Source organism: Coffea arabica, chromosome 2c (genome assembly GCF_036785885.1).
Source record: "Coffea arabica cultivar ET-39 chromosome 2c, Coffea Arabica ET-39 HiFi, whole genome shotgun sequence".
Classification (NCBI taxonomy): domain Eukaryota; kingdom Viridiplantae; phylum Streptophyta; class Magnoliopsida; order Gentianales; family Rubiaceae; genus Coffea; species Coffea arabica.
The window spans coordinates 53,143,491-53,168,208 of NC_092312.1; the positions used below are offsets into that span (position 1 = coordinate 53,143,491).

Genomic DNA, 24,718 nt, shown 5'->3' on the forward strand with positions numbered 1-24,718 from the left:
GCGGACGGGTGTGAGAGCTGGCGCTCGAGGTTGGAAGCGGTTGGATAGGATCCTGGTTAATCAACATTGGTTCAACCTTATGCCCAATATTTGTGATACCCTAACTTTTAGGATCATCTTTTGTTTAGTCTCAAAGAGGATATTACGATTTCTTTAGTTTATTTTATTTTAAAATATTATTTTGTTTTAAAGAAGATACTAAAGTTATTTCTTTGGGTTTGATTTAAAACCTTGTTTTGTTTTAAAAGACTAGAAACCCTAGAAGTCTAATCAAAACTCTAGTTTCACTTGTGACTGATCGTTTTCTCAAATTTCTCATATTTCAATCAAAATCCTAAATTCAATTTATGGAACCCTCACATTTTTCTTAAAAATACCCTTTTATTTGGAAATTATTCATTTATAATAGCCCTACTACTCAATCACCCCATAATAAGTGCAAATGAACCTAGAAAGTAGGGTTTCACTTTTCGATTTCAAGTTAGAGTGAATTAGGATTTTCACGTTTTTCCGTAGTATGATTATTCTGTGACGCCCCCACTTCTCCCTAAGGTGAACCAAAGGGTATCCGCGGGACGCCTGCCTAGCTCTCGCCAGGATTCAAGCAATTCCATTCAAGCTTAATATCGAACTACACAACACACGTAAATAACTTAAATATAGTAAATGCGGAAGCGCTCAAGCTTAACAATATTCATCCATTAACTAACCCGCACGTCGGGTGTTCAAAGTACATCACGAATCCCAAATATACATCACGCCCCAAAAGTTACATTTCAATTCCAGAAGTACAACTCAAAACCAAGGGCATAACCAAAATATAATAGAAATCCTAAACAAAAGAACATCAGGAGGGTTTCTCCAGTACACCTCCGAGTTCAAACTTGTTAAGGAAAACAAATCTACAGGGTGAGCAAAAACGCTCTTGAGGCCAAAAGCACACATTCAAGCACGTTGATCAGATAACAAGCCCAAATAACAGTTCAAGTGATAAATTACAAGTAATTCATAAAGCCAACGAAATGTAAACAGAAACAATTCAAGGATATGGTAGCTCTCAGGAGCTAAGTTCCACTTGTTTCGCCAGTTCATTCGTATATCTTCCCGCGATGACTCTTCATCAACCGGGTTGATATTTTCAAACCGTAGATCACCACTTACTTCTTATCCGTCCACCATACACCGTTTCGGGCCCGCATGATATTTATAAGGCGATACTCCACGAGTATGCCAAACAAGATCTCTCAATAGATCAACCTTATCATGTGAATCTTATGGCTCATCGAGATTCCCGACCAAGCCCATGCCGGCTCGAGTTCCAAGGTGTTGACCTTGGTCGATCAATCCTTGGTTTTGATGATTAACAAACCAAAATGTAGATTTGGGCTAATGTTTTTATGTGAGTAATTTGTTAGAACAGATTCTTGTGGCATAAAAGAAGAAGCAAAAACAGGGCACTCATGTGGGACGTCCGAAAGGAAGCTATCGGACGTCCGAAAGGATAAAGAACATCAACGGACGCACGCATCGGACGCATATCGATCGCATCGGACGTCCGAGAAATTTCGCAAAGATTTGATGACTCTCTGACGACGGTCGGACGCAGGGTTCGGACGTCCGACAGATGGTTTGGACGCAGGGTTCGGACGTTCGACAGGTGGTTCGGACGTCCGACAGGCCAACGGCTAGTTTTGACAGCATTTAATATTTGACCGTTGGAGAGCCTTTTGGAGCCATTTCTCACCTTCTATAAACACCCCAAAGCACAAGAAGACAAGGGACTTTTGCCAACACAAAATACAAGCTTACAAGTGAGATTTTTGAGTAGAAAGATTCTTTGTTGGTTGTATAAGGGGTTGGGAAAGTTGGGTTGTGAGGTTGCTGAAGTGAAGGTTACTCTCTAGGAGGAGTAAAACCTTGGTGAAGGTGAACCTATCACTTGAAGTGGTAAAACCTTGGTGAAGGTTGCCTCATTTGTATAAAATAGTTCTTAATTGGGTGAGTGATTTTTCAAGTGTAGGTTGTTGAGGGTTAACTAGAATTGTTGTAAAACTCCTTGGCTCAACCAAAGTGTGTTTGGGGTGAGGAAGGAGTGAGCCTTCACTTGTACATCTTGGTTAGCATCGCCATCAATTGAAGAGGCTATTGGATTGATATTTGGTTTGCATTTCTTATCTTTTTAATTAAGTTTTCTTTATTGTGCTTAAATTTGATATATCTTTGTGCATCATTGTGAAATTGTTTGTACTCATTGGGTTGCACCGGGCCTTACAATTGGTATCAGAGCTTGGTCTCTTTTGATCAAGTTTAACCGCTTAGAGTAAAGATCATGGCAACCATAAAAGTTTCTTTTTTAGAAGGGCAATCTATTGATAGACCACCTATGTTTAATGGTTCTCATTTTAGCATGTGGAAACAAAGAATGATGATTTTCTTACAATCCGTTTATATTGAATTATGGTATGTGGTAGAAGATGGTCCTTATGAACTTAGAATAGTTGACTCTACCACCAATTTGAGTAGATTAAAGACTAGACAAGAATTGAATGAAAAAGACAAGAGATACCTTTCTTTGATTGCCAAGGCCATGTGTTTATTGTACAATGCATTAGATGTAAATGAATCTAGTAGGATTAAAGGTTGTAAATCAGCTAAAGATATTTGGGATAAATTGTGTGTATTTCATGAAGGTAACCAAGATATTAAAGAACAAAAGAAATCTTTGCTTGTTTCTCAATATGAATTTTTCAAAATGCATCCTCTTGAAAATGTTGATAAGATGTGTAGTAGATTTTGTGACATTATTGAAAATCTTAAATTGCTTGGAAAAGAATATTCTTTGGGTGAGAAAAATAGAAAGATTTTGAATGCCTTACCAAAAGAATGGGAAAACAAAATAAATGCTATAGAAGAGGCAAAGGATTTAAATTCTATGTCCATTGAATCTCTTGTGGATACCCTAACCTCTTATGAATTAAAGCTGAAATTCAAAGTGCAAGAGGAAGAAAATACAAGAATGTATAAGAGAGGCGTAGCTTTTAAAGCATCTCAAGTGGGGGATAACCCATCCTTCATGGGTAATGAAATCATGGAAGTGGACAATGATATAACTCCTCACATCAAAAGTTTCAAGAAGATCTTCAACAAGAGATGCTCAAGAGGAGATTGCAAAATTACATGGGATGAATGCAATTCAAAAAGAAAAAAAGAAGAGTTGGCCCAAATGGCACTAATGGCCGTTGGAGAAGATGAGGTAAGTTCTTATCACTCTTCTTGTGATGAAGATAATGAAGATGATGATGTGAAAATTCTTATGATTAAAATGCATAAAAGTTTGAGAAAATCTTATGCTAAAAATAAAGATTTGAAAATAAAAATAAATGATTTGTTGGAAGAAAACTCCAAACTGTTTCAAGAAAACAAATGTTTGAGAATGGAAAATGATGATTTAAAAAATCAAAAAAGTGTTTTTGATTGCAAAAATATTTTGAAAAAGAAGTTAGAAGAGAAAACAAAGTTTTATGAAAAAATGTTGGAGGAACAAAATGTGTTAAAGAAAAGAATTAATGACTTGAACGAGTTTCTCCAAAATGAAAAACAAAAGTTTCTCAAACAAAAGAAAGCAAATCTTTTCAAGGCACAAATAAGTTTGCTATGATAAGAAGTAAGAAAATTAGTTGCATTAAATCCACCTATGTGCAAAATACTTCTATCATGTATAACTTTTGTTGCAAATTTGGACATATGCAAAATGATTGCTATGTAAAGAAAAATATGAGAAAAGGCATGAAATTCATGTGGATTGCTAGATCATGTCGTATTAACTCCCAAGGACCCTATAAAGAAAGGGTACCAAATGAAATTTCTCATATTTAGGTACATCATGAAGATTTGATCCAAGTAGTGCTATATGGTTGTAAGTACATTTGAAAATTTTGATATTCAATATGGTCTTGATTTGAAAAATAAAGGGGGAGTTTGTTTTTTTTTGATTGATGCCAAAAGGGGGAGTAGGATTTATTGAAATTTCTTTGTATGTTGGCACTTTCTAAGGGGGAGCTTTATTTGAACTTATTTGATAAAAGAAATCTTCATTTTGTTTGTCATCATCAAAAAGGGGGAGATTGTTGACCTTGGTCGATCAATCCTTGGTTTTGATGATTAACAAACCAAAATGTAGATTTGGGCTAATGTTTTTATGTGAGTAATTTGTTAGAACAGATTCTTGTGGCATAAAAGAAGAAGCAAAAACATGGCACTCATGTGGGACGTCCGAAAGGATGAAGAACATCAACGGACGCACGCATCGGACGCACATCGATCGCATCGGACGTCCGAGAAATTTCGCAAAGATTTGATGACTCTCTGACGACGGTCGGACGCAGGGTTCGGACGTTCGACAGGTGGTTCGGACGTCCGACAGGCCAACGGCTAGTTTTGACAGCATTTAATATTTGACCGTTGGAGAGCCTTTTGGAGCCATTTCTCACCTTCTATAAACACCCCAAAGCACAAGAAGACAAGGGACTTTTGCCAACACAAAATACAAGCTTACAAGTGAGATTTTTGAGTAGAAAGATTCTTTGTTGGTTGTATAAGGGGTTGGGAAAGTTGGGTTGTGAGGTTGCTGAAGTGAAGGTTACTCTCTAGGAGAAGTAAAACCTTGGTGAAGGTGAACCTATCACTTGAAGTGGTAAAACCTTGGTGAAGATTGCCTCATTTGTATAAAATAGTTCTTAATTGGGTGAGTGATCTTTCAAGTGTAGGTTGTTGAGGGTTAACTAGAATTGTTGTAAAACTCCTTGGCTCAACCAAAGTGTGTTTGGGGTGAGGAAGGAGTGAGCCTTCACTTGTACATCTTGGTTAGCATCGCCATCAATTGAAGAGGCTATTGGATTGATATTTGGTTTGCATTTCTTATCTTTTTAATTAAGTTTTCTTTATTGTGCTTAAATTTGATATATCTTTGTGTATCATTGTGAAATTGTTTGTACTCATTGGGTTGCACCGGGCCTTACACAAGGTCGACCTATGAGTTTGGGCGTCCCCCATGTATCATGTAAGTGTCGAGGAGATTCACTCCAACGATGTATATAGCCATAGCATACCATGTCATGTATTCAGACAGGTTCAAACATGTATTTCAGGTCATGTAAACCAGGCAAACCATGTCAAATATGAGTCATTTGTTTCAAATGAGAACAAGTGCGATAAAGTACGCACTCGACTCCATTTTTCAAAACCAGGTAGGCTAAGCATGTAATCAGGTAAGCCAAGCATGAATCAAGTCCATAGAGTTCAAGTAGTTATACACTTGACACTCACCGAGCAAATCAAGAAATATTTTTCGGAAGTTCAAGTGTTCACGGTGTGCCTCTTCTAAGATTTCCTTTTTAAGCCCTTCATCCTTTGGCACAACTACCCGATTCTGAAATCTCAACACACCATTTGATCCCAAGTTAAAGTCCGATTTGTCCCCCTTTTTAACTTTTTCAACCATTTCTGCACTTCAGTGTCCTTTCCTGGAGATTCCTTGATACGTTCCATCAAAGTGGAATTCAATACAATATTCCCCAAAATTACTTTCCTCGGTTCCAGTCGAAGATTCCACTGACTAACTTCTTCCAACAATTTGAATTCTTTAATCATCAATCCAGCCATCTGTACTTGACGACTCAAAGTATCAGCCACTACATTAGCTTTCCCTGGATGGTATTTGATCGTACAGTCATAATCTTCCAGAAATTCCATCCATCTAAGCTGCCTCAAATTCAGTTCCTTCTGTGAAAATAAGTATTTAAGCCTTTTGTGGTCTGTAAAAACCTCAAATGTCACTCCGTACAGATAATGCATTCATTTCTTCAAAACGAAGACCACAGCTGCTAACTCCAAGTCATGAGTCGGGTAATTCCCTTCATGCGGTTTTAATTTCCTAGAAGCATATGCTATCACTTTGTCATTTTGCGTCAAAACACATCCCAAACCTTCCTTAGATGCATCTGTGTAAACCACAAAACTATCCTTTCCGTTTGACAAAGCTAACACAGGCGCTCTTGTCAACCGTCTTTTCAACTCCTGAAAACTTCCTTCACACTTAGGACTCCATATAAACTTTCCATTTTTCTTGGTTAATTTAGTCATGGGTCCAGCAATTTTCAAAAAATTCTGGATAAATCTCCGATAATACCCTGCTAACCCAATAAAATTCTGAATGTCGCGCCCCATTTTTTGATAAATAAAAATAAATGGTTTAAAAATGTATTTTGTGATTGGAAAATGAATCGTGATTTAAAAGAAAAATGGGTCTAAATGGGACTTTTGAAAATGCGACGATTTGACCCAAGAAAAATAGTTCAAAAAGGGTTTTTTATATGAGAAATGGAGTCGCCACTTGGTATAGAGTTAGGGTGTACCAAGTCACCCAAAAAGTGAATTTTTTAAGGAAAAAAAAGTAAGAAACCCTTTTGAACGACTCCTAGTCCACGCAAACAAAGAAAAAGGTTCGGGAGTCACATTTGACGAAGGGGAAGGCAAGGATAAAAATCCAAGGCACCCCTTCGACCTAGCCAAGGCTAGTTGCGTTGATTTAATCAAAGATTTTCTTGTTTTAACCAAAGAATTTATTACATTTGGATGCACTACATGAATGCAAAATGAAGGAAAAATGCAAACCTAAATTCTAAAATGTCTCTTGTAAGGTTTTTGGTCCCAACCACATGAATTGTGGCGGCCAATAAAGGAAAACCTTATAGAGGTCGATTAATGCAAATGATGGCTAAAGTGCAAGTGTGCAAGTGTATAAAAAGGTGAACGTGTGAAATTGTATGAAAAATTCAAGTGTTTGTGTGCAAGTGTATGAAAAGGTGCATGTGTGAAATTGTATGAAAAATCCAAGTGTTTGTGTGCAAGTGTGTGAAAATAGAATAATAGATATATAAGGTAAAGTGGAATTCCATTTGTGAGGTGAAAATGAGCGCGTGATAGGAAAAATGTAGTGAGAAAGTATGGTTTTGAGAAATGCGACTTCTATTTTCCCTTTGATTAGAAGGCGAAACTAGCGTGCTAAGGCTATCGAGTAGCCACACTCGCTCGTTTCCCTTATCAAGTGGGGATTTTCACGCAAATGAACCCTAACTAGCATGAGATGCAAGTCCTAAAGTGAAGGGGAAGGGGTTTGAGGATCATGCCAAATGATAAAACTAAGGAAAATGCGTGATATGTGGTGAACAAGCAAATGATATACTAACGAGGAAAATCCCTAAGGGTCTAGCGTTGGACTAGCCCATTCTATGAATTCCGACTAGCGTTGGACTAGTGGGAACGATAAAAGAAGCCACAACTAGCGTTGGACTAGTGTGGTGACGTACATTCATCCATTCCATTCATCCACACTATATAAAAAAACGAGTAGACATGCGAATCACTTATAAACACGTAGCACATAACACTTAGCATGCTTGACTAGATGCAAAATCCTAATAAAACCTTTAACATATAACACATAGGCATGCAACCATTACATTTGCTAACTAAAACAAAGGGGAAAGGGGAAATGGACCAAATTACTTGCTACGCCCTATCTATTACAAGCCAAGAGGTGTACACATACCCCATTTAAAGAATAACGTAATGAAAATAAAAAGTAAAGGACATAAGTAAAAGGAATTAAGGAAAAGCTAGGAAAGCAAAGTAAGCATGCAATTCACTTAACACGTTGGGTCACATAGGAGAGAAACAAAAGGGATAAAAGAAATTATACCGCCCCTTTGAATGGTGTCCAAATGAAAAAAAAAAATGGCTTCAAAATAATAAAAAGGTCAAGGTACCTCAAATAGTAAAGTATAACAAAGTCACCAAATCTCTCCTAATTGCAATTTAAATGAAATCAAATAATGCATAAGTTTCAAGAAAAGGACCCACCAAGGACCCAATTACCAACTAAAGACCCAATTGCAAACCTTAGTCAACCAGTCGAATTCAATCGAAACATTTAAGCACTCCAAAGGTCCCAAGAGCCAAGAAAAGATCAAACAACCAATTTATTTAGGGAAATTAAAGAAAATAGGCAAACACGAGCTCATTCGGTCATAAAACCCCTAAAGTCATGACTTAAGTGCAATCGACCAAGCATGGTAGTTAATTGAAACAAAACAAGCCATGAAGTTGTGGAGTTAAAACTTCCAAGGACCAGATTGAGGAAATTATTCAATTGGTTGGGTCATAGCGGCATTAGTTAGAAGCCAAGGGGTCAAAGTACAATTCTTAGATATTTTCATGCATGCATACGAACAGATTTCTGAATTTCTGGTTACTATACTTCTGCCAATGTTTCTTATTGATCACCCAAACATCATACACAAAGCTTCAAACTCCACATTTATTAGCTTCTTTAACACCAATCATCATGCACAAAAACCAATCGCAAAGATGAAAATGAAACAAAGCAGAGAGTGACCATAGGATCAAACTTCTTGCTGCAAAAATTCTGTAACTAAATCATGCAAGATTACTATGGAAGCTCCTGCAAAACTCTCGGCAGCTTGCTAAGAAAATTCTGCACTAAACTAGTCACCAACTTTCATTTTTCAAGCACGGGTCTTAGCCTCAAAACACAACTTCAAATGGAAACAAACTTAACCAACATCAAAACTTTGATCTAAAACCAAAAATCTGCTGGATCTTAGCATCTAAACATACAAAGAGAAGCTCAACCCAGCAGCTGTTTCGAGAAAGAAAATGGTGAAGAAAAATGCAGATTTTCCAAAACACGACTTTGACTATATGTTTTTCACAACCCACCTTACAACTTTAGGCTAAACAACTACATGATCACCACTCTCCCAACAAACAGAAAGCCTAGAATAAGATCATGCGACAATTTCTGGAGGAATATACAAAGATGATTTAGCACTTGGGGCTGCCACGGGAAAGAAAACAGTAAACAGGAGTATGAAAGGCAACTTCCCTCATGTCAAACCAGAGTTCCAGATTTCCCTCATGAAAATGTCAAATGATAAAGCATGGTACGGGAAACATCAAGGCCAACAAAGACAATTTAAGGCTCATTCAAATGTAATGATCTAAATCCAACAAGTTCACCCATACTAAGCTGGACGGCGTGAAAACAGATTGGAATGAGTGCATACATGTCATAACTCTCAAAGTACCATCGAACCCAAAGTTTCAAATGAAATCCAGACCAAAATAAGCTAAAGGATGGCGCAAGTTTTGTCCAGAATTTGGCTGAAGAAACACAACAAAATATTCAGGCTTCATGCCCGTGAAAACCAACTCAGCAATACCAAAAAAATGGAAACTTTCCTTGCCTCATCCAAGAAAAATTTCGGTAACCAAAAGTATAGCACTTCATGGTATTTTATTCAAACAATCAAAACCAGGGCCCTGAACTAGATTCCCATTCAACAGCCAAGAAAAAGAAAAAGAAAACGGCTATGACAGAAAATTTTGGACTGCTAAATCGAATCCCACAACATTTAAGTGAACAAAAGACTGCATGACACAAGAAAAACACAATAACAGCCAAAGAGAGCAACTTTGGAATGTATAATGAAACGGAATGCATGAAACATCTCTGTCCAACAATCAGGTTTCATATGAGATGAAAAATAAGCAAGAGAAAGGGTCAAAAACTACCTGGTCACCGCCTTTAGAATTGCTGCTTCAGTTTGGATTGCGATGCCAATTCTGATGGAGTAGCTACTCGATCTCCTCTCGGTCTCCCTCTTTTGTTACTTCCAACCCCCACAAAGCTACCTCTTTTCCAAAAGCTGTTGTTGATCCTTTGATCCTTCCCGTCACTCTCTCCCGTATGCTCTCTACCCAGAATTTTCTCTAGCCTTCAACCTCTCCTCAAACCCGTCGGTCTTTTCCTTTTTTTTCCTTCCAATTTTTGCAGCCGCCCACCTCTCTCAAACTTTTTTCTCTTTGTGGCTGTCAACCTCCCCAACTCTCTCTTCAAAGCCTCACTCGAAAAACCAGCCTTTCCTCACAACCGACCTTTCTAGCTCTCTGATTTTCTCTGCTGTTTTCTCTTTCTTTTTTTTCAGTTTTTCGGCCCTCTCCGATCCTCTCTCCCGTTTTCTCTCCTGTCTCCCTTTCGTAGTCCCCCCTCCCTGCGGCTGATGTCTTCTTTTTCTATTTATCCTACCTCCCAAACTCCTAAACCCTTGCTTGTAAGGTGAGGATGAGGGGCAAGGACAGGCCCTCTCATCCAGCCCTCCAAAGGGCAAGCCTGGCCATCCTTTGCACGCTGCAAAAAAATTGCAGCGTGCATGCTGCGACAATTTTTTTTTTTTTTTTTTCACAAAAACAACTAATTAACAAATGCAGAAAAACATAAATGTTATTTAAATGCAGAAAAACAAAAGTGCAGAAATGCTAATTAAGATAAAACGAAATGTTATTTTTCTTTCTTTCTTTTTCTTTTTTTTTTCTTTTTAAAGTAGCCTAACAAAACGATAATAAAATTAAGTAAAAACAATCTAACAATCTAATAAAATAAACTGGAAAATAAACAGCAAAAATGGCAATTTTGATTTTTCTTTTCTCATTTTTATGATTTTTCATTTTCATTTTCTTTCAAGAAAACATTGAATAAAAACAAAATGACTAAAATGATTTTTCTTTTCTTTCTAAAACTCTATAAACTTAAAAACTAAAAAACTAAAAACTAAAATCTAAAACTTAAAAGTGATTAAAACCTGAAATGACAAAACAAAAATGAATAGACAAACTAAAAGGGCAAAATGAATAAAACTAAAATAAAATAACAACTAAAAATGCAAAACACGCAACAATGAACTAAATGCAAGCGGTCTAAAATAAAAATCATGAAGTAGAAGCCACATACAAATTATTCAAAATTTGGTGTCTACAGTTTGCCCCTCTTTGTCTGAGTTTTGAAAAAACTTGAGACAAAGAAGTGGACACCAAATACTTACCTGTGTTATTGGACTGCAAAAGATTCCAATGAACAAGAATTCTAATACGGGATTGACCCGAACATGAAAAATAAGACGGGATTGACCCGAACAGGAGTTTAAACGGGACTGACCCGAACAGGAATTTAAACGGGACTGACCCGAACAAGAGTTTAAACGGGACTGGCCCGAACAGAATTTAAACGGGACTGACCCGAACAAGAATTTAAACGGGACTGACCCGAACAAAAATTTAAACGGGACTGACCCGAACAGAATTTAAACGGGATTGGCCCGAACAGAATTTAAACGGGACTGACCCGAACAAGAATTTAAACGGGACTGACCCGAACAAAAATTTAAACGGGACTGACCCGAACAGAATTTAAACGGGACTGGCCCGAACAGAATTTAAACGGATTGACCCGAACAGAAATTTAAACGGGACTGACCCGAACAGGAATTTTAAACGGGACTGACCCGAACAAGAAATTTAAACGGGACTGACCCGAACAGAAATTTAAACGGGACTGACCCGAACAGAATTTAAACGGGACTGACCCGAACAAGAATTTAAACGGGACTGACCCGAACAAAAATTTAAACGGGGCTGACCCGAACAGGAATTTAAACGGGGCTGACCCGAACAGGAATTTAAACGGGACTGACCCGAACAGAAATTTAAACGGGACTGACCCGAACAGAATTTTAACGGGACTGACCCTAACAGGAATTTAAACGGGATTCACTGGGGAAGTTTGAGACAATGAATTGAATTTTACCTGAGAGTAGTTCAAATTTTTGTACCTAGAGAGAGATTGGATCTCTGTAGTTGAAGCGATGGCCGATGTTGGTCCTTAAAACCCAACTTTGCAAATAACATTGCTTTAGGTTTGAAAAAGAGGATGATCGCTGTCATTTGTGAACGCAGTGTTCCTGCAAGAAAAGAATAAATAATAATGGATTTGCCACCATTATTTGATCCGGTTTGCCTTGAGAATCGTGTAAACATGAGTCTTGTACTATTTTTGCCTCTGTTCCGCGGCATCCGTCTTGGTCGAACTTGTGACTTTGCAAATTCTAAAACTGATAAAATACGGATTGACCACGTCACCCAATCCAGGTGGTAGCTTTGTTGCATGTTACTCCCTGTATCTGATTGAATCCCCTATTTTTGCTCAAACCTTTGGGTTTATCACTCATTTGAATTCAATGGTAAAAGAATGATGCGTGAAAATTTGTCATATAACGATCAATGTACATGCCAGATTATTTCCTATGTCGGGCAAAGATGAGCATGCGAAAGAATGTAGACAATCATAAGCAGTCATACACAAATAATTGAAAACAACCAAAAGATTCATAAAGATACATTTTGCAAAAGAATATTTGTAAAGAACAATACAAATTTAGCCAACGAATATCATATTCGAGACTTCGGATATTTTCTCCTCGGAATCCGATATTGGCAGAAGTATCACAAATATGAGGAAAAATCCAAATGAACCAGGTCACCAGCTGTTCCTCCCCGCGCTTGTCTGTTGTGAAAGATCCGCCTTGGCGCCCTTTCGGGTTTTCACCAAGGTTGCCCCTACCCTTTTTGTTTTTGCTTTTTCTTTTTCTTTTTGATTGATTTTTTTTTTTTTTTTTTTACAAGGCGCCCTTTCGGGTTTTCACCTAAAGAATAAAGACACGTCTCGACCATGATCGACTCAGAAATATGAGTTAAAGGTTTCAGGCATCAGTAAAATGCACTTCCCTTGTAGATTAGGCGAAGGCATTACGGACATCACTTGCCAGTTGATTATCAAATTTTGCTAATAGAAATGCGACAAATGACGGAAGCCAGGACTTTGGGCTTTGTAATGAGGTCAGGTGGGGTGTTTTTCCAGAAAGGTTAAGGCTTGAAAGCAAATTCGATGCCAGGGGTAAAATAAACTGAGATTGCCCTATTTTGAAATCATTTCCGATTTTGAACGAAACCGGGGAAAATTTGCCCCAGTTTGATCGAACTTTCACTCTTTGCATTTCTTCATTGCATTTTTCTCACTTTTGCATTTTTCTTTGAAAACTAAATTTGCCCCAGTGTGGGGTTTCTTTTCCTTTTCTTTTGCTCATCTCTCTTTCAAAAATTAAAATTTTGCCCCAGTGTGGGGTTTGCAATTTTCAGGGGTTATCAAACGAAATTTGTCAATTCTGATGGCTCAAAGGGGACAAGTAGAGATAAAATGTTTTTAGTGTAAAAGAAGATGGCCTGACTTGCATTTTGCCATTTGCATGAATTTCTTAAAGAAAATTTGCATGATCAAATGAAAAACTTTTTGCACATATCTGAGTTGATAGGTTGAGGAAAAGTTCGTCCATCCATTTCTGCTAGAATAAGGGCTCCGCCAGGTAATACCTTTTGGACAATGAACGGCCCTTGCCAGTTTGGAGCGAATTTGCCCTTAGCTTCATCTTGCATCGACAAAATTCGCTTTAGCACATTGTCACCTTCTTCAAATACCCGCCGATAGACTTTTTTGTTGTAAGCCCGGGCCACACGTTTCTGATAACACTGACCATGACAAATAGCATTGAATCGCCTTTCATCGATCGACGTCAATTGTTCATGGCGCTGCTTTATCCAATCAGCCTCTTCCAACTTAGCTTCCATGAGGATTCGCAACGAAGGAATCTCAACTTCGGCTGGTAACACAGCTTCCATTCCATACATGAGTGAATACGGTGTTGCCCCAGTTGATGTCCGAATAGAAGTCCGGTACGCCATCAATGCATAAGGCAACTTTTCATGCCAATCGCGATGCCTTTCTGTCATTTTGCGGATAATCTTCTTCAAATTCTTATTTGCGGCTTCTACAGCTCCGTTCATCTGAGGCCTATAAATGGCGGAGTTGCGGTGTCTGATTTTGAACTGCTCGCATAATCCATCTACCATGTCATTGTTCAGATTCTTGGCATTGTCAGTGATAAGCGTTTCGGGTACTCCGAAGCGACAAATGATGTGATCCCTCAAGAAATTGGCCACTACTTTCTTCGTTACATGTTTAAATGATTCTGCTTCAACCCACTTAGTAAAATACTCAATTGCCACCAAGATAAATCGATGCCCATTTGAAGCGGGCGGATCGATTGTGCCAATTACGTCCATACCCCACATTGAACAGGGCCACGGGGCGGTCATACTATGCAATTCAGTAGGCGGAGCGCGTATAATATCACCGTGCATTTGGCATTTTATACATCTCCGGACAAAATCTATACAATCATGCTCCATAGTAAGCCAGAAATATCCGATTCTCATGATTTTCTTTGCTAGCAAATGGCCATTCATGTGAGGTCCACAAACACCACTGTGCACTTCTTTCATCATATACTGAGCTTCATTTTCATCAATACACCTCAAAAGGTTCAAATCTGAGGTTCTTTTGTACAACACTTCTCCATTTAAGAAAAATTTTGAAGCCATTCTACGCAGAAAACTCTTGTCCTTTGAACTAGCATGCTGAGGGTAAGACCCCGTTTTGAGAAATTCCTTAATATCCTTATACCAAGGCATATTATCAGAGGACTCGTCTGCAGCCCAGCAGTGGGCTGGCTTGTTTTGAAGTTGAATTTGGATTGGTTCGATCTTCAATTCATCTGGATATTGGATCATAGAAGCTAGAGTGGCCAAGGCATCAGCAAATGCATTTCGGGCTCTCGGGAGATGTCTGAACTCTAAATTTTGAAATTGCTTGGCCAAAATGAGCAAACTACAATGGTAAGGAAGAATTTTCGAATCCTTGATTATCCACTGCTTCAAAGTCTGGTGTACGAGCAAATCTGAATCACTGAAAGCTATCAACTCTTTGATTTCCATTTCTAAAGCCATTTTGAGACCAAAAATGCAAGCTTCATATTCGGCCATGTTATTCGTGCAAGCGAATTGCAATTTGGCAGCGGCAGGGTAATGTTTCCCTTCGGGTGAAACCAGAACAGCTCCAATTCCAGCTCCGAGAGAATTCGAAGCTCCATCGAAGAAAAGCCTCCATTCAGAACTTTGTTCACTTATATCATCTGCAGCGCCTACAAATAGGACCCTCTCGTCAGGGAAATAAGTACGGAGTGGTTGATAATCATCATCTCTTGGATTTTCCGCCAAATGATCAGCTATAGCTTGCCCCTTGACAGCTTTCTGTGAAGTGAAAACAATATCGAACTCTGAGAGAATTATCTGCCATTTCGCCAGACGCCCAGTCAACATCGGCTTCTCCAAAAGATACTTCAAAGGATCAGACCGGGAAATAAGATACGTGGTATGGCTCAACAGATAGTGTCTCAACTTCTGGGCTGCCCAGGCCAATGCACAGCAGCTTTTCTCAATGAATGAATAATTAGCCTCGTACTGCGTGAACTTCTTGCTTAGGTAGTAAATGGCTTGTTCTTTCCTTCCAGAGTCATCGTGCTGACCTAGAACACACCCTACTGCTCCTTCAAGCACGGATAAATACATAATCAAAGGTCGGCCCGGTTTGGGCGGCACTAAGACTGGTGGATGCAACAAATAATCTTTAATCTTGTCAAAAGCCTGTTGGCACTCCTCATTCCAATACAACGGCACGTTCTTCCTCAATAATTTGAACAACGGCTCGCATGTGGCAGTTAGTTGGCCAATGAACCTCCCGATAAAATTGATCTTCCCTAAAGAGCTTTTCACGTCCTTCTGAGTTTTTGGCACTGGCATGTCTCGAATTACTTTGATTTTCGCCGGATCTATTTCTATGCCCTTCTTGCTAACAATGAATCCCAACAACTTACCCGCAGGTGCTCCGAAGGCGCATTTCGCAGGATTTAGCTTTAAATTGTACTTCCGCAACCTCTCGAATAATTTCTTCAGATCAACCAAGTGGTCCTCTGCCCTTTTAGACTTGATTATAATGTCATCCACGTAGACCTCCATCTCCCGGTGGATCATATCATGAAATAGGGTTGTCATGGTCCTCTGATATGTTGCTCCAGCATTCTTTAAACCGAAAGGCATGACTCGGTAGCAAAAGGTACCCCAAGGGGTAATGAACGCAGTCTTCTCCCTATCCTCCTCTGCCATCAAAATTTGGTGGTAGCCAGCAAAACAATCGCAAAAGGTTTCAATCTCATGTCCGGCAGTATTGTCTAAGAGAATGTGAATATTTGGTAGAGGGAAATCATCTTTAGGACTGGCTTTATTAAGGTCTCTATAGTCAACACAAACTCTCACCTCTCCACTCTTTTTTGGAACAGGGACTGGATTTGAAAGCCAAATTGGGTAATGGGAAACAATGATAATATTGGTTTTGAGTTGTTTTTCAATTTGCTCTTTTATTTTGAGGCTCATATCTGGTTTGAATTTTCGGGGTTTTGTTTTACGGGTGGAAAAGAAGGGTCTGTGGGTAACCTATGCACTACCACATCAGTTGAAATGCCAGTCATATCATCATAGGACCATGCGAACACATCCTGGAACATAGTCAAAAATTCAATCATCTCCTTTTTCTGCCTCTCATTCAAATGAATACTGATCTGCACCTCCTTAACTTCATCCTTAGTGCCAATGTTTACTGTTTCTGTCTCTTCCAAGTTCGGTTTTGGTGTTTCCTCATATTGTTCAAAATCCTTTGCAAAAGAATCGAATACCTCTTCATTATCACTCTCGCTTTGGAACTCGGATTCCTCCAAGTCGTGAGTGATATAGAAATTGTCATTATTGAATTCCAGAACAGTAATATCCAAAGGGTCAAATATTTTTATTTTTGGCCATCTGAAAGAATTAACGAATGTGGGATAATAAGCAAATAAGCATACAACAAACAAATGAACAAACCATATGAATATAGACAACACAACATGACAAGAACAACTTGTGCATTTTCATAAAGACCTTTGATTGAAAGCGAGTGAAAATGAAAGTTTAACAATATTTACATGCGCAAAAGGACAATTGTTTTCATTGGCTATTTACAGATGCAAAAGTATTTTTCATGAATTCATATGAATGATAAACCCCTTTCAGTTTACCGAAACTCCTTCCGAATAGGCAGAAATTCAGCTGTCCAATTGGAAATCGACCCTTCAGGGATGTCAGGAAATTCGGCCTCGTTCGGGAAATTGTCTTCAAATATTGCCCCAATGAACAGTTGGGACAAACTATCCTCGATTTCTTCAGTTGAATTACCCTCTGATGTGATTATTTCAGCTGGCCGGGGAAAAGTATACCGTAGCGGTGGAATATCGAAAACCCTTTGCCGGCCCTCTTTTTCTGCTCTTTTACGCTCCTTCATCTCCTTGAAATCCTTGGCGGTTGGTCTGAAACCCAAACCGAAGGTATCCCTCTTTTCTACTATCTTCACTGGCTTCAGGATCCCTTGCAGTTCACGCCCCAACCCCTTGTCGAATTTGTATCCTCCACGAATCATTTCTCTGGCCATCATTACACTGGCCTTTGAGAGAGTTTGTTCCTCTGTGGTTATCCAACTTACGGAGACTATATCGGATGTGCTGTGAGGGGACATGGTAACACTTTGACTACCCTCCTCTTTAACTCCAGAATCGGTGATCACCAGGCAGTCCTCTTCAGCAAAGATAGTGATTAGTTTGTCATTTACCACGAACTTGAGTAATTGATGCAACGAAGACGGCACGGCCCCAGACTTGTGAATCCATGGCCTTCCAAGTAAAATATTATAAATGCTCGGGAAGTTCATGACTTGGCAAGTTATTTGAAATTGGGCGGGCCCCATCTCGATTACTAAATCTGCCTCTCCTATTGGGTCCCTCTGCGCTCCATCGAACCCTCTAACGATAGTCCCTGAAGGCCTCAGCTTGATGTCTTGCAATCCTAGTTTCTCTAAGGTACTCCAAGGACAGATATTCAGTGCGGATCCATTATCGATTAACACCTTAGGCAGCATTTTTCCATTGCACCTCACTGTTATGTACAACGCCCTATTATGTCCGATGCCCTCCGTCGGCAATTCATCGTCAGAAAAAACAATTTGCTTGTTGAATAATACGCTCCCCACCACGTTTGAAAAATTATCAACAGAAATGTCCCTCGGAATTTGAGCTCTTGTTAATACGTCGATCAATGCATCCCTATGCACGTCCGAAGAGAAAAGTAGGTCCAACATGGTTATCTGGGCAGGTGATTTGCTTAGCTTTTCCACTATGTTGTATTCACTTCTCTGGAGTCGTTTAAGGAAATCGACGGCTTCTTTCTCGGTGATTGTTGGTTTGATGGGTGGCTCAGAACTATTGGCTTGAATTGGAGTAGTAGTCTCAAATGGATTTACAGTCTTCCCCGATCTGGTAACTACTGACACTTCCTTCTTTGCGGTTGAATTCTCCCCGATCTGTATGCTAGGCTCATCGTAATTCCACGGCACTTGTTGCAGACTTAATACGGGCTCCTGCTTCGGGAATTCGATGACTACTGGTTTCAAAGCTTCATTCTCGGCTGGCGTGAGGTCCAAGACAAAAGGCTTGTTATCTTCTTCGAATGGCAACTCTATGACAAACGGTTGGTCCGTGACTCCAAACACTTCAGCTTCTATTGCCAATTTCTTGATTTGTTCCATATACTCCGTGTCATCCATAACAACCCCAACATGCTCTGGTAAGGGGTTTTGATTTACGTTTGGCCCTTGTGGCTCCCTTTTTCTGATCACGATTTCTCTAGACTCAACCATATCCTGAACTTTATGCTTAAGCGCCTTGCAATCCAAAGTTGCATGCCCAGGTGCCCCTGAATGATACGCGCAAACAGCTTGCGGGTTATACCAAACGGGCATGCCGTACGGGTAGGTAGGAGGTGGTACTGTACCAATTTTTCCAGAGGCCCTTAACTGGTCATACAGTTGGTCTAAAGGCCTACCTAAATTGGTAAAAGTACGGCTTGGGGGTCGGTTGTAAGGTTCAGTAGGTTGAGGGTAGTTGTAAGAGGGTCTATTTGGAGGAGGAAATTTTGGGTTATATGGTGGACGAGGTCGGTTTTGGGGTGGATTTGTTTGAGAAATTTGGAAAGGGGCTGAAGGTGGGTTAGTATAGTTTGGGCGAGGTCGACGGTGGTGGATATTGGTAGTATATACATGGTTTGGGCTTGAATAATAGTAAGGGTAAGGTTGTTGGTAGGTTGGGTTGTGTTGGTATCGGGGTCGGGGTGAAGGGTTGTGGTTCCAAACAAAGGTTGTATCTCCTTCTTTCTTTTTGAATTGTGGTTTCTTTTCACTGCTTCCGCGCCCTTGCAAAGCTTCCACTTGCGACTTCAGGGCAGACACATTAACAATTTTCCCAGCTCTTACAAAGTCGTCAAATTCTTCAAGTTTATTTACAATTGCCGCGAATGAACATCCAGTCATACGGAAAATTTCTTCAAAATATGGAGGATCATGGGCCTTGATGAAAGTACGGATGATTTCTTCCTCGGTCATCGGAGGCTCCACCTTGGCAGCTATTTTCCTCCACCTCTTAGCATAAGTCTTGTGATCTTCGGAGGATTTTCTTTTGGTTCCTTCCAAGGTGGTTCTAGTCGGTGCCAACTCACAATTATACTCATATTGCCTTACGAAAGCCTTGGATAAGTCAATCCAGGTTCTTACATCTTCAGGCTTCAGATTTGAATACCAGTCAAGTGCGTCCCCTTCCAGACTTTCAGGGAACAACCTTAGAGGCAAGTTTTCATCGTCCACAGGCTTTCCCAATTTGTTTGCAAATAGTCGGAGGTGCGTCTTGGGATTACCCGTCCCATCGTACTTGTTAAACTTAGGGGTTTTGAACCCCTCAGGCAGTTGCACATTCGGAAAGAGACACAGCTCATCATAATCCAAAACTCCTTGCTTGTTCAGCACCTGACTCTTCCTCATGAATTCATCAAAACGGTCCAGGCGCTTTAATAACTTCACATCAATGGGAGCAGAGGATCCTCCCACCTCTGGTTTGGTTTGAATAAAATGGTCTGGCAGATAAGGCTCAGTGGTGGGGTAATAAAAAGCTTGTGTCTCAGGTGGTATATTTGCAATGACTTGAGGTTGTGGGCCTTGCATAGGAGTAGGGAAAAATGAAGGATTAGGAGGGTAAGTGTATGGCAGATGAATGGTGGGGTAGGTGAAAGTCCCTTCGGGTGGACCTTGCGTGGGAACAGTAGTTTGAACTGTAGGAATAACAAAGGGTTCAGATTGCAGTTGTATTACGTGCGGAAGCTCTGGCTGTACCCCGCTACTGACAAGCTCATCAATTAATTTCTTTTGGGCGGCCATTTCAGAGGCCATTTCCCCAAACTTAGCAAGTAACTCTGCCAACTGGACCCCAGGACTCGTGACTTCCGGTTGTGTAGTCGCTGTGGTCTTATCGGATGATTCTGGTTGAGTATTCATGTTTACACGATTCTTTTGGGCTCTACTTCGGGATCGCGTAATAATGGGGCTTTTCCGAAAAGCTATTTTGAAAAATTTTACCTGAGAACGCAAAAGACTGCTTTAGATAAACCAACCGTTATTGAATTTCTGCAATTTATTCAAAAGGAAAAAAGAAAAAGAAAAAGACATGAGTTAGTAACTATTTGAACAATTCGGATGCATGTCCTATTTGGGGGGCCCTTTTGTGCCAAGGGTAGGCCTAGCATGATGCAAGCCTTCGGGGTAAAATCCCATTTTCAAACCTGTAAGTGAATATAAAAGCAGGAATTCTCATTAAAATATGGATAAACTCAGTCCTTCTTTACAACTTCATTGATGGTTCGACTGACCATTCTTACAAAATCTTCATGCCTGGCTAGTCTAGTGTGTTGGGATTCCCTAGAACTCCCAATACTAAGCTTTCGAATTTCATCTTGGATTTTATCAAATGCACTCAATGCCTTCTCCAACTTCTCGGTCTTCCTCGCCTCTTTCCTCAATTGTGTGCGGGCGTCTTCCAATGCTTGATCGGCCACCATGATCTGCAACTGATGATCCTCTAATTCTTTCCTTAGTTTCCCATTCTGCTCTTCAAGACTAACGGCAACCAACGGTATCCTTTCTCTTCCTTGTTCCATCGTTGATTTGATCCATTCGTTGTACTCCAAGACGACCCTAGGCTCTTCTTTATTCACTTGGTCCAAATGCAGGTTGTCCAAACTACACAGATTCCCCCAAGCTTCCAACACCATAGTCCGGCACTCAGTGATTGTATTGAGTTCGATGCCTCCCACTTCTTGTATGGTTGGCACTCTCTGCGGGTACCCAAACTGTCTCATAACTCGTTGTGGAATGTACCTAACCAACCCACTGGTGCTTGCTAACGGAATGAAGTCAAACTGTATAGTCTTGAAAGCCGGATCCCTTACTTTCGTCCAATCGAGAACCCACTGGACCTTATCCGAAGTTAAGGCATTGAATTCCTGGCTGAACACACTAGGAGATGCTACTCGATAGTATCTTATAACCCTTTCTCGGTGCGACTCAACCCAATTTGCTGTTGAAAGACATGAACCCAACGGATTTAGCGCCCTTTTTGCCAGATGTTCCATTGCCCACATTTGAAGCACTAGGTTGGATGCATAGAAGAACCCTCTCCTCTTTCGGCATTCCGTAATAGCGGCGAAGATGTTAGCAATGATAATGGGTACTAGGGTGGGAGTTTTCCCTTTAATTCCCACAAACACACTCTGAACCATGTTGATCGTTGAGAAAATAACTTTTCCATGCTTTTGCGGAAACAGGAGTAGATTAATCATGGCTATCCCAAAGGCTTGTGCTCGTTTCTCTTCCCACTGCTCTTTACTAATGAAGAAATCCTCGCGGTGATGATCATAGGCTTCTTTTCCCCCAAATCGCTTGTATAAGAACTCGAGCGGACATGACTTTGCGTCCGGGTGTGAATTCATGCTAAATTGTTTCAACCCTAAGAACCTACAAAATTGTTCTCGGGTGCCATTCATTGGGTATACCATAGGGTGTCCTTTCCCAGGTACTTGGAACAATCCTTCTATCTCCTCCAAGGTTAGGGTTAATTCGCACTCTCCAAACCGGAAAACAGAGCCGTCCGGATCCCAGAACTCGAGCAAAGCTTTGACAATGGCTACATTCGGAGTTATGTTCAGAAGACTAGGTAAATGTCCTATATACGGGAAAAGTTTGTTCACTTCATGTGCCATGTTGTTCTTCCAATCTACCAACTCACGCGGTATTTGATCAAGCATTCTACACGGAGCCATCTGGGGAGGAAATTCACTTTAGTACCTTACCACAAGATTTTACCCCTTAGGTAATACAGAAATAGTAAACGTGTAAGTCCCATTGGATTAAATATCCGAGACATATGGCGGCTTATTCCTAAACACGGGATCCCCTACGTGGCATTCCCTTTCTATGGTTTATGCGTGATGCCAGTTTATTAAAAGCAGTGAAATATGCAATTCGAAATGAGACGTGACCTAAGGAACCCTTTATCTGCCAGGGTAGGCCTAAAATGGTATGGCATTATTAATTTATGAACGAAATATGCCACAAACTTTAAACGTGTAAAAGCCTATCTACAAGGGTAGGTCCTAAAAGAAAGGTCATGCCAGGCCTTCTCATTTCCTAATGTTTGTGAGTGCGAAGGCAAGAAACAATGAAAGTTAGTTCAACACATAATCACATAACACGTTGGACAATTTAAAGGATATAAAAAGCAGGAAAAGTAAATAAGGAAAAGGGGTGGGACCCCCTCCCTCGTGCCTAGTGTCCCTAGTTCAGGATGAGGTCGACTCTACCCTAGGTAATTCTAGTATGGATGCATGAGGTTGGGGTTCGCTAATGCATCTAGACTCGATAAGTCTCGGTTCCCAAGCCTTCAGACCTAAAGGCGAAGGGTCATCACCCCCAGGGCCCTTGGTCGGTGGCTCGAGTGATCCCTTAGGTAGCGCTATGGGCGCAGCGCACACCAGCCGCCTACCCAAGGCGATCGATCCTAATCCTACAAGGCGGTGTGGGAAACGCCCACGAAAAAAATAAAATAAAGTGGGATAACAATAAGTAAACGTGCACGTATGAAGTGTTCCCTATTTTGAGGGAAGGGGTTGAGAACCACACAAGGCTCTAAAGGTGACAACCCCCCCCAAATGCAATGCAAAGCGCGAAATCATACAAAAATAAATCATCCATCCATCCAAACAATCGTAGTCGAATGTGTGAGGAAGTGAGTTGATACGCGAAATGCACAAATCCTAAAAAAAGGAAAAAATGCAATCCTAAACATCCAATGTGATAAATGAAAAGGTTAAAAGAAGAAAAAGGTTGATTAAATCAAATTTGCTCGGACTCTCGAAAGTCCCCAGTGGAGTCGCCAACTGTCGCGCCCCATTTTTTGATAAATAAAAATAAATGGTTTAAAAATGTATTTTGTGATTGGAAAATGAATCGTGATTTAAAAAAAAAATGGGTCTAAATGGGACTTTTGAAAATGCGACGATTTGACCCAAGAAAAATAGTTCAAAAAGGGTTTTTTATATGAGAAATGGAGTCGCCACTTGGTATAGAGTTAGGGTGTACCAAGTCACCCAAAAAGTGAATTTTTTAAGGAAAAAAAAGTAAGAAACCCTTTTGAACGACTCCTAGTCCACGCAAACAAAGAAAAAGGTTCGGGAGTCACATTTGACGAAGGGGAAGGCAAGGATAAAAATCCAAGGCACCCCTTCGACCTAGCCAAGGCTAGTTGCGTTGATTTAATCAAAGATTTTCTTGTTTTAACCAAAGAATTTATTACATTTGGATGCACTACATGAATGCAAAATGAAGGAAAAATGCAAACCTAAATTCTAAAATGTCTCTTGTAAGGTTTTTGGTCCCAACCACATGAATTGTGGCGGCCAATAAAGGAAAACCTTATAGAGGTCGATTAATGCAAATGATGGCTAAAGTGCAAGTGTGCAAGTGTATAAAAAGGTGAACGTGTGAAATTGTATGAAAAATTCAAGTGTTTGTGTGCAAGTGTATGAAAAGGTGCATGTGTGAAATTGTATGAAAAATCCAAGTGTTTGTGTGCAAGTGTGTGAAAATAGAATAATAGATATATAAGGTAAAGTGGAATTCCATTTGTGAGGTGAAAATGAGCGCGTGATAGGAAAAATGTAGTGAGAAAGTATGGTTTTGAGAAATGTGAAAAAATGTGGTTAAAAGAGTATGTAGATGATAAAAGTGAAAGTATGACCCTAGAGGAATGCAACAAGTCGGGTACGGGGGGTTGACTCCTAACTTTTCGACTTCTATTTTCCCTTTGATTAGAAGGCGAAACTAGCGTGCTAAGGCTATCGAGTAGCCACACTCGCTCGTTTCCCTTATCAAGAGGGGATTTTCACGCAAATGAACCCTAACTAGCATGAGATGCAAGTCCTAAAGTGAAGGGGAAGGGGTTTGAGGATCATGCCAAATGATAAAACTAAGGAAAATGCGTGATATGTGGTGAACAAGCAAATGATATACTAACGAGGAAAATCCCTAAGGGTCTAGCGTTGGACTAGCCCATTCTATGAATTCCGACTAGCGTTGGACTAGTGGGAACTATAAAAGAAGCCACAACTAGCGTTGGACTAGTGTGGTGACGTACATTCATCCATTCCATTCATCCACACTATATAAAAAAACGAGTAGACATGCGAATCACTTATAAACACGTAGCACATAACACTTAGCATGCTTGACTAGATGCAAAATCCTAATAAAACCTTTAACATATAACACATAGGCATGCAACCATTACATTTGCTAACTAAAACAAAGGGGAAAGGGGAAATGGACCAAATT

At 40.0% G+C, this 24,718-nt stretch overlaps 1 protein-coding gene across 1 annotated transcript; it reads right to left on the bottom strand.

The window, feature by feature from the left end:
* Nucleotides 1-16,972: 16,972 nt before the first annotated feature.
* LOC113720666 (uncharacterized) lies at nucleotides 16,973-20,329 on the bottom strand. The gene is made up of 3 exons (XM_027245378.2): nucleotides 20,083-20,329; nucleotides 17,708-18,831; nucleotides 16,973-17,608 (listed from the first exon to the last, which is right to left on the bottom strand). The coding sequence occupies exons 1-3, from the start codon at nucleotides 20,327-20,329 to the stop codon at nucleotides 16,973-16,975; spliced, it is 2,007 nt and encodes a 668-aa protein (XP_027101179.2).
* Nucleotides 20,330-24,718: the final 4,389 nt, after the last annotated feature.

Coding starts and splice junctions, on each gene's coding strand:
- LOC113720666 (XM_027245378.2), bottom strand. CDS start 20,329: ATGAATACTCAACCAGAATCATCCGATAAGACCACAGCGACTACACAA. Junction 18,832..20,082: donor AACTACTGTTCCCACGCAAG/GTCCACCCGAAG, acceptor TTACCAATTTAG/GTAGGCCTTTAGACCAACTG. Junction 17,609..17,707: donor CAATAGGAGAGGCAGATTTA/GTAATCGAGATG, acceptor TGGATTCACAAG/TCTGGGGCCGTGCCGTCTTC.